This window comes from Coenobita brevimanus, chromosome 34, assembly GCF_032717465.1.
Source record: "Coenobita brevimanus isolate Jiangsu-jjx chromosome 34, ASM3271746v2, whole genome shotgun sequence".
In the NCBI taxonomy this organism is placed as follows: Eukaryota; Metazoa; Arthropoda; class Malacostraca; order Decapoda; family Coenobitidae; genus Coenobita; species Coenobita brevimanus.
This window is the reverse complement of record NC_136987.1, coordinates 1,427,501-1,437,714: the sequence shown is the minus strand read 5'-3', so window position 1 is coordinate 1,437,714 and position 10,214 is coordinate 1,427,501. Positions and strand designations below refer to the sequence as shown.

Genomic DNA, 10,214 nt, shown 5'->3' with positions numbered 1-10,214 from the left:
TTAAGAGCCCTTGTCTATTTTCTCTTACTTTTGTAAAAATAAAGTTGTAATACAAACTTTGCTTTTATTGAAGCAGGGACTGTCTGTTTCTTAGACGCAGCATTGTCAGGTTCTTACTTTTGTGTAAGTACCCAAAACCTCAAGTTCCATTTTATCTGTACAGTAATTGTTGTCATCACCTTCATTTTCATTATCACCATCATATGTTTGATGCCATGCTTCCCCCCTGGGGAACCCCCAAACAGGGGATGGCTGTGATAGAAACCCCTCCAGGCTACCTTATCCTCATACACCATTCTCACTCTCTCACATTCTTCTTCTTCCCACTCTCTTTAATGTACTGTTCCACTCTTTTCTTCCAGATCACATACACGTCTGTCTCTACCAGCACTGCCCTCTGTATCACTTAAATCTTTAGTAAAACCACTGTGATGTTTTGAGGGTGTGAATGAATGACAGTGTGTTTATTCCATATTTAATAGTTGAAAATATAGGTATATCAAATTCTGTTACAGAATGTTACAGTATTTACAGACTGGAAGGATCACAAATGAGGAAAAGATTGTTAGCAGTCCCTCAACCTACCATCATTGTGTCCTGCATCCCATAGTTCTCATTCCACCCTGAATGTTAGGGACCAGCCTTCCTTCTGATAAAGTGTGTGTGTATTCTTGAATGCCTCTGTTACATAAGATACTTTCCGTACATCGCTGTCCATTATCACAGGCAGTGGGAAATGTGAGCAAGCATTACTTATGGCTACACATACATATACATTACATGCTATACTTGTTTTACTCTAACTTGGCCCAGCTTTTTGTCATTTTGTAGCCTGTTTTACATTGCTTAGTGGTAGAAAAAGACGATGCTATGGCTCTGCATTTCCACAGCACCTCGTCATGACTAGCATCATATTCTGGCATTAATCTAATGTTACAGCTCAGCATTGAAGATGCAGAGATGGATTTTTTTTTAGGCCAAGTTTGAGTAAAAAGTGTAGATTGAAACAAAGTTATCAGCAGCTTAGGCACACTGTATATATATACTGTCTACAGATGGTGTTATGGTCATATTTAAATTACTTTGGAGATATAGTAGGTCTTTCTTTATTAATAGTTCTGCTCATTGATGAAGGTTGTCTTATCTGTCTGTCAGATGCCTTAATTCTGTATGGGGTGGACACAAACAGATCGCCTCCACATCCCCATCCTCTACAATCTGGCATTCCCCCCTCCACCTCACTCCCCCCTCTTTTATGTATCTCTCTCCACTTTATCCCTCCATCTCATCCTTGGTCTCCTCCTTCAACTCACACCCCCCTCTCATCTCTCTCAGCTCCATACCTCCATCTCATCCTTGGTCTCCCTATCCAGCTTACATCCCCCTTTTTCATCTCACTCCATTGCTTCATCTCATTCTTGGTCTCCCCCTCCACCTCACACACACACACACACTTCCAGTCAGTCTCATTTCATAGTCAGAACAGTTGTATGCACTTTCCAATGAGAGCATATTCTTAAATTTTGTCTTTGGATTTCATGAGCTGTGTTGATCATGTAGGATATCATCAAACAACTCCAGTGCGGTACTTTTTTTGGTCGTGTTCAGTGTTTTTTGGGATAGTAACCAAGGAGCAGAGGTCGTGACAGGTTTTAATGCATGGAGAATGAGGTGTGCAGTGTGGTATGAGGAGTGGTATGTAGGGAAATGCATGAGGCGTTAGGGATGTGTGGAGAGAGCTAAGAGAGAGAGAGAAGAATGAGGTAATTGTTAGTGGAAGGGAAAGACCTCTAGGTAGATAAAAGGGAGGGGAACAGTTTAGAGTTACAGCAATGGTGATGGGAAGGAGAGTTAGAGTAAGGGAATGTGAGTTACAGCAAGGAAATATAAGGAAAGGGGAGCTAGAATAAATGAAGGAGAGTTAGAGCAACGGAGAATGAGGGAAGGAGAGTTAGAGCGAGGGAGATACTGTAGGGTAAGACCTCCACCTTTACTGAGAAGGGTATAGAACAATTTATAGAAGTGTTAGCAAGGGTGGGAGGGTTAGAGCATGGGATGGAGTTAGTAGGAGAGTTAGAACATGGATAGGAGACTTAGAGCGAAGGATATTTGTCAGGACATTCATGGCTTTTTCCTGTCAAGGTGATAGGAGAAAGCAGACAGACAGAGGGACAGTGACATCTATTAGCCGCGTTCAGGATGCCCATTACTAAGACCTCTGAACTGAGTAAAAACTTGGTTAAAGGCAACTATACTGACCATCACTGTGCTAAGAATGTGCCTCACATATATGTAATAATATTCTTATTCTTAATATAGAAGTAATAATAGCCTTAGGTTGGAATTTTACCCTGCGCGTATCTATCTGTCTATCTATCTATAGCCGGACGCCTTAATCCCGTAAGGGGTGGCCGCCAAACAAATCGCCTCCATGTCACCCTGTCCCCTGTCATTTCGCTGCCCTTACCCCAACACTCCCGTCTCAAATACTTCTCTACTCCATCCCTCCATCTCATCCTCGGTCTCCTCCTCCCTCTGCCTATTCGTATACAGTATATAATAAGTCTTTGCTGTTACTTTAAGCAAATTACATCATATCCTGTGTTTCATTAAGGCTAAGGAAAATTCCAGAGACATGGTACCGTACCTATGGATGTTTTTTATGCTTAATGTTATACTCACAGAGTATTTCGTTTTCCATAAAACTAAATACAGTATAATAATGACAGTTTATAAAACCAAAAGTTGACTTGTTCATTACTGTAAGCAGTACAGCCGTGAAACTTGTATTTGTTTTACAGATACAGTATATTTTGTATGACCAACTGTTGAGCACATCTGTCATATTCATCATCCAGACCTTTCCCACCCCAGGGTGGGGAGAGGTAGGGCCCAAAGAGTTGAAGAACAAAATGATGAATGAGATGTTTATAGATACATCTCCTATACACATGCATACATCCAGAATTATTCCTAACAGCTGAATTTGCCTACAGTACTCTTATTACATGCCAAGATTCTTTAAATGAAAAGCCTTGTATTTATGGATTTGATGATGGACGGACAGATGACAGTCCCGTGAAATATCGCGGGTCATACAAATATTAAAGAGAGAGAGATTATGTATACATGTCTTCTGTGGGCTGTAAAATAAGGTTACTTCATTAGAGGTAGATGCTACCTCTTTTAATTACAAAGCTAGAGAGAGAGTTTGAAGTATTGTAAAGAGAGAGAGACTTAGTGACCTTAAAACCTAACTTTAACACAGGCATAAGCTTAGAAACATATCACATTTAACCTTAGATTATATGTGCTATTTACATATCACCGTTCTCGTGTTTCCATTGTGTTTGATCTCCAGGGTAGCCCATAAATAGCGCTCCTCAAGACACTCAAAGGGGGTATTTTGTGTGCTGCGGGGACGGCTGAGTTTACTGGTATGAGTGGCAGTGGGAAACGAGTAAATGATGCAGCGTCTTGAAGTTGGCTGTTATTTTTATTGGAGGGAACAGTTTTGCGGGCATCTGGCCTTTGGTTCCTTCTTCCTTGCATTAAAAAAAATAAAATAAATGAAAAAAAAAAAAAAAAACTGAGTCGTCCCTACAACTAGAAATCGCCAGGCATAGCAGAAGGTGCGTTATAACATGGACCAGCCTCGTGTTAATGAGAACACATAATACATCTGTCCATCTATAGCTAGACACCATAATCCCGTAGGGGGTAACCATAAACAAAACACCTTCGTGTCGCTCTGTCCCCTGCCATTTCTCTTCCCTTCCCCCAACTCACCCCCTCTCATATACCTCCACTCCATCTCATCCTCGGTATACCCCCCACCTAACTCACATACCCTCTCCTCGTTAGTCTCACTCTCCATAATTCATAATTGGTACATTAATGGAAAACACATGCCACAAGACTGATACCTATTAATGGAAAGCACAACAAATGATACATATGGGCACCAGGAGGAGAAGGGTGAGGTAGATATAAACCCGAGGCTCACATTTCGTGTCCAGAACATAAGCATTGTCCCATCCTGCCTCCTGGGGCACCTCGACCACCGCCTCTTCGTTGGACCAAAAATTGAGCGACATGGTACAGTCTGAAACGTTGGCGCAGACCTTTTCGTTAGCCATGACGTCGTACACCACTCTCTCCATGGTTATGTTGAAGAACAGGTCGTTTACGTAGATTTCGTTGTCGCTGGAGAAGACGAAGTAGTAGGTTCCAGTCACTGGGATGTCGTACACGATTCGGTTGATGTGTAAATTGTTGTGAAATGTACAACTCCGAAATGGAACCAGCGGCAGGGTCATTATAACACCCTCACAGCTAGCCAAGGCCTCCTCACTGCTGGAATACGATGATTTATGCTCTTCTCGGGAGTTATCATTAGTGGTTGACTGATTGAACATCCCTCTCTCAAATTTCAGACCCTCTGGGAAGAAGACCTGCCCACCAACGGCATTCTCAGCTGATGGCCGCGTCCCCCCTGTTCTGGATTCCTTAAAGACATTCATCACGTCGTCTGTGTCCAGTTCCTCAAAGGCGCCATCTTCACCATCGCCATCTTCCAGTTTGACATGGCGGCGATGTCTCCCTCTATTCTCCTCTTCTTCTTCCTCGGTAAGATTTTTCCTTCGGTTATTTCCCTTCTTCCTTCTCCTCGTATTCTGTCTTCTCGTTTTCCCTCGTCTTGTTTCGTCTTTTAATTTCCTACTACTTACTATTCCCGTCTCAGGATTCAAATTTCTCCCGGCATTTTCAAGACTGCTAGTTGTATTCATAGTTTCCTGTCCTTCCCTCTGATCGTTATTAATAGATTTAGATGGTAGTAATGAACCTCTTGCCTTATTGGGCGTGCTTTTCGGCTCCTGGTCCTTAAAGAGAAAGTTGCGAGATTTCCCTTCGTTGTGTAGTATCCGCAGTATTTCCGTCTTGCTCTTACTCATCCGTATGGCTTCCCTAAGTAACTCCTTGATACTCTGTTTTCTCTCCTCCGATCCTAGAGGAAGTTCAAAATTATCTCCACTTCCCACAATTTCAGAAATATTTAAACCAGCCACATCACCATTCATGCTACTCTGAAAACCGTTCAAATTCAAAGCAAAATCGCCATCAAACACATTATCTCTCTCACTATGCCCATTTTCTTCGGGCTCAGGCTCAGGGGAGACTATTTTTGGCCTGTTTTTCCTGAGTATTTCCTTCATCCTGCGCCGTTCATTGCTGGTCACATCGTCGTCTTCGGCCATATCCTCTGCTGAGTCCGCTTCCCCAATCCATGCACAGTGTCTGAGGTTTTCCACACCCCGTATGATCATCAACTGCCCTCCATCCCACCTGTGGATGATTGATACGGTATTATGGGATTGTCTTGCGCTATACTATATGTGTCTGCTTTATTATATCTGTCTATCTTTTTGTCTACCTCATTTTGTTTTTGTGTTACATTCAGACACAGTCATCATCATCATCACCACCATCACCATCACCTAACAGCAGTTATCTCTACGTCTGTCTGTCTTTACATCTTCCTACTTTGTTATTCCATTCAGACCTCCTCCTCCTCCTCGTCATCATCATCATCCAGACATCGTTTCCCACCCCACCAAAGAGCCAGAAAAACCTTGATAGAATGAGATACTACGCAAACTTTGTCCAGTTCAATGGGCCACACTTCCACTCACCATCCAAGCTCCTGGAATCCTGATTCCATAGGACAGACTTAATATATTTTAAGCTGCAAGGTAACCTGATGCCTTGAACACACACACACACACACACACACACACCTTCAGTACTATGGGCTACTCTTAATTAATCTTGTGTGTGTGTGTGTGTGTGTGTGTGTGTGTGTGTGTGTGTGTGTGTGTGTGTGTGTGTGTGTGTGTAAGGGGTGATCACGAATCTCCAATGACCCTGTCCTCCTGCATGACGATGCTCTCTCTCCAGTCCCCCTGCCTCCTCTCTCATATACCTCTTTACCATTACGCTGCATCAGGTCGTCGAGAGAGAGAGTTTTATATATCACTGCATCTCCTTGGTTGCTTATCTCCCAGCCGTAACGAGACAGGCAGAGGAAAAAGTGTTGTAAGTCAGTGCATCTCCTTAGGTTTCTTATCTCACAGCCTTGACTCTAATCTACACATTTTAACCCCATCGCTGCACTGACGTTTTATCTGTACAATTGAAGTCCCCCCACCTTCTCTCTCTCTCTCTCTCTCTCTCTCTCTAATGCAAGGAAGAAGGAACCAAAGGCTAGAAGATCTGTTCATTTCGAGATGCTTCGGCACATTGTGTTTAAATTACCTCCAGTTTTTAAAACGCAGATTGTCCGGGCATCTCGAAATGAACCGATCTTGCCTTTGTCCATTTTATCTACCTCTCTATCTATCTATCTATTTGAGGAAACAATCTTGCGGGCCTTTAGCCTTTGGTTCCTTCTTCCTTAAATAAAAGAAAAATTATTTTGGCATGAGCTGGCACACAATAAAAGAACTGTTGAATGCATTATAGAGATAGCACAGGAGAGGTGACCACTGACGTCATTACCCCTCTCATGATGGGAACAAATCTAGTATTCTCCACCATCTGTTCTTCCCCTCACCTTGCGCAGGATGAGATGGTGATGGTGGAGCCCTTAAGGAGGTAAAATCCCCAGTACTCCTTCACGTCGTCCTTGAGGCTAAGGTGGTGCAGCATGTAGTGTGTCCGGCGCGCCTCCCCCACCGCCGGCGCCGCCTTCGTCAGATAGCCCGTGAAGCTGCCGTTCATGTGCGTCGTTTGGGCCTGAGAATAAGGTAAGGATAGTCAATAGGACTAGTATTTAAATTAGTATTTTACTGTTATTATTATTATTATTATTGTTGCTTCTGTTCTTTTGCGTCGTTTGTGTCTGGGAATAAGGTAAGGACATTCAGAAGGATTATTATTATTATTATTATTATTATTATTATTATTATTGTATATGTACGTCGTTAAGCTCTATCTCATAAGCTAAGTGCTGTCTGGTAATCATATTTTATTGCCCGTATTGACAATGGTGGCCGATGGAACTGCAGTATTTGTGTTTTGGTCATATTTTGAAATATTGCGAAGGATAAGACAACATTTTATAAAGGTTAGACATACATTTGGAAGAATATGCTGTTATCTGTCTACTATATCTATTTGTCTTTCTATCTGCCTATCTATCTGTCTGTCTGTCTGTCTATGTATCTGTCTGTCTGCCTCCCCCCATCAAACTCCCTCATCATCTCACTGCACCCCCTCATCTCGCGTCACCCCCCTCATCATCTCACTTCACCCCCCTCATCATCTCACTTCACCCCCTCATCATCTCACCTCACCCCATCATCATCTCACTTCACCCCCCTCATCATCTCACTTCACCCTCTCATCATCTCACTTCACCCCTCTCATCATCACACCTCACCCCCCCTCATCTCACTTCATCCCCCTCATCATCTTACTGCACCCTCCTCATCTCACTTCATCCCCCTCATCATCTCAATTCATCCCCCTCATCATCTCACTTCACCCCCCCTTCATCATCTCACTTCACCCCCTCATCATCTCACTTCACCCCATCATCATCTCACCTCACCCCCCTCATCATCACACCTCACCCCTCCTCATCTCACTTCATCCCCCTCATCATCTCACTTCCCCTCATTGTCTCACTCCAACACTCTCCCTCCCCATTAACTCATCCAACAGTGCAATCCGTGGCCCACCTGACACCACAGCGATGATACGTGTCTGGATATAACCCGCTGGTCAGTAGCCATCATAGGGTACCGTGCTGGTGGATATAGGATGAGTCGGACATAGAGAGGTATGGTGATGAGAGCAGCAGGTACCACGAGGGCAAACACACACAGCCGCACCACACGTCTGGGACCACGCAGTAGTTGACCTGGGGAAGACAGGGGTTAGCTTCATTAGCAGCAGTAGTGTTAGTAACAGCGTCTGCATTATTATCATCATCATCATCATCATCATCATCACTATTAGCATTATCACAGTCCAGGTTCTCTCATCATTATCATCCTTATCATTATCATCCTTATCATCGTCATCACTATTATGATTATTACAGTCTAGGTTCTCTCATTATCTTCTTCTTCCTCCTCCTCCTCCTCATCGTCAACATCATCATCATCATCACCATCATCCTCGTCTCTACCCAAGCAAGTCAGCTAAAAACGGCACAATTCATAGAAAATACTGACTATTGCTTTGCACCTACTGACTTCTTTCACGTTCTAATAATACCATTGCCTAAGCCCTTGTTGCTACTAGGCCTCACGTGACACTCCACCACGCGGCTAGTTGGCAAGCACTTAGGCACCGGATTTTACTGGACACTTCTGGTTTGTTTACGTAAAATTTTAGAGATGCAGTGGAGAGGTGGGTGCCAGACCTCGCTCCTACAGGTGTTTAACAGGCTTGATGGCTTATTGTAACTTGTCTTGATTTGGAAGGGGAAGGGGATGGAGAATGAGAGACTGACGAGGAGTGTATGTGAGTGAGGAGGAAGGGGAGACCAAGGGTGAGATGGAGTGATGTATGAGAGAGGGGGGGTGAGTTAGAGGGAAGGGGATGGAGAATGAGAGACTAACTAGAAGAGTTTGAAGAGTGTATATAAGTAAGGATGATGGGAAGACCAAGGATAAGATGGAAGGATTGAGTGGAGATACATGAGTGATGGGTGTGTGAGCTGGAGGGAGGGCAACCAAATGACAGAGGACAAGGCGACGTGTTGACGGTTTGTTTGTGGCCACCCCATGCCAGATTAAGACGTCTGGCAATAGATAGACAGACAGATAGATATTTTGACTGTTGCCTTCCACCCATTGATCTCACGTCTGTGCTTAGAATGCCTTGGACTCGTGTTATCTGATACTAAAGATGCAGAGACAGGCGGGCACCTGCACTGAATCATGTGTGTGTGTGTGTGTGTGTGTGTGTGTGAGAGAGAGAGAGAGAGAGAGAGAGAGAGGTACTCGTAAATGCGCAGATGGTTTGAACGCACGTTTAGCTGTGTAATGCTAAACACTGCCAAATTTCCTCATTGTCTCAGTCTGTGTCTAATTCCAGCACAACTACGCCTCGTGTGTATCAAATATTTTTAACTTTCTTACTACCAGGCGTCTTCTAGGAATTGCGTAAAATCGTTTGGAGGTTACAGGAATAAAAAAAATATATATATACTGCAAGTGTGGTTGGCTGGGGTTATATTCTGCCAGCTTCCTCATTCTCTCTCCACATCACACCACCCTCGCACACCTGCACCTCTCCACCCCAGCCTTCCAACTCATCCCTACTCTTCAACTCAGACATCTCTCCACCTCATCCTCACTGTTCAACTCACACACATCTCTCCACCTCATCCTTAGTTTTCCTCTCTCCAACTCATACAAACACCTCTCCACCCCATCCTTCCACCTCATCCTAACTCACCATCTCACACATACACCTCACCACCCCATCCTCCACCTCATCCACACTCTCCAGCTCACATACATCCCATCATTCCACCTGATCCTCAGTGTTTCTGACTCTCCACCTTACTGACGTACACTCTCCTTGTCAATCTTTCCATTCACTCCACATGGCCAGACCATCTTAAGGCATTTTTTAAAACACTACATTAGTCCATTGGCACAAATTAAGCAAAAGGCTGCAGGTGTACTTCTGAAGGGGTGATTATCGTCCAGTTCTTCATTCTTTCAGTGTCTGTTTTATCCCATCACAGGGTTTATGCCTCGCCTTTGTCAGTTAGGTATATATATATATGTATTTTCTCAGTCCACATATCCAACACAACATGCTATATTAGGCAGTGACTGGTTGATGCCATGTTAGTAGCTGTGTTTGGGCATAAACTTGATAGTCCGTTGCCATAGGCCCAGCAGTCCAACATGTCACACTTCTTCACATGTCACCACCTTGGCGTTAATAACCATGCACCGTCCAGAATGATTGGATTTTGATTTTATTTTTCGTGGAAGGAGCATATATATATTTTTTTAATTCAAGGAAGAAGGAACCAAAGGCCAGGAGCCCGCAAACCGTTCCTTCCAAGAAGAAAAAAAAAAACAATACAACAGAGCCAAATTCAAGATCCGTTCATTTCGAGATGCCTGGACACACTGCGTTTGAAAGACTGGAGATCATAGGAAGTAGGAAATATAGACAGAGGG

The 10,214-nt window shown here is 43.7% G+C and overlaps 1 protein-coding gene across 1 annotated transcript in view; it reads right to left on the bottom strand.

The window, feature by feature from the left end:
* Nucleotides 1–468: 468 nt before the first annotated feature.
* The window catches only part of LOC145396096 (uncharacterized), a 17,799-nt gene continuing 8,053 nt past the window's right edge, over nucleotides 469–10,214 (bottom strand). Inside the window, exons 2-4 of the mRNA XM_080269562.1 lie at nucleotides 7,743–7,924; nucleotides 6,614–6,795; nucleotides 469–5,346 (exon numbers count right to left, since the gene is read on the bottom strand). Coding sequence (XP_080125688.1) covers nucleotides 3,930–5,346; nucleotides 6,614–6,795; nucleotides 7,743–7,924 — 1,781 coding nt within the window. The 3' untranslated portion in view covers nucleotides 469–3,929. The remainder of the gene's footprint in view (nucleotides 5,347–6,613; nucleotides 6,796–7,742; nucleotides 7,925–10,214) is intronic.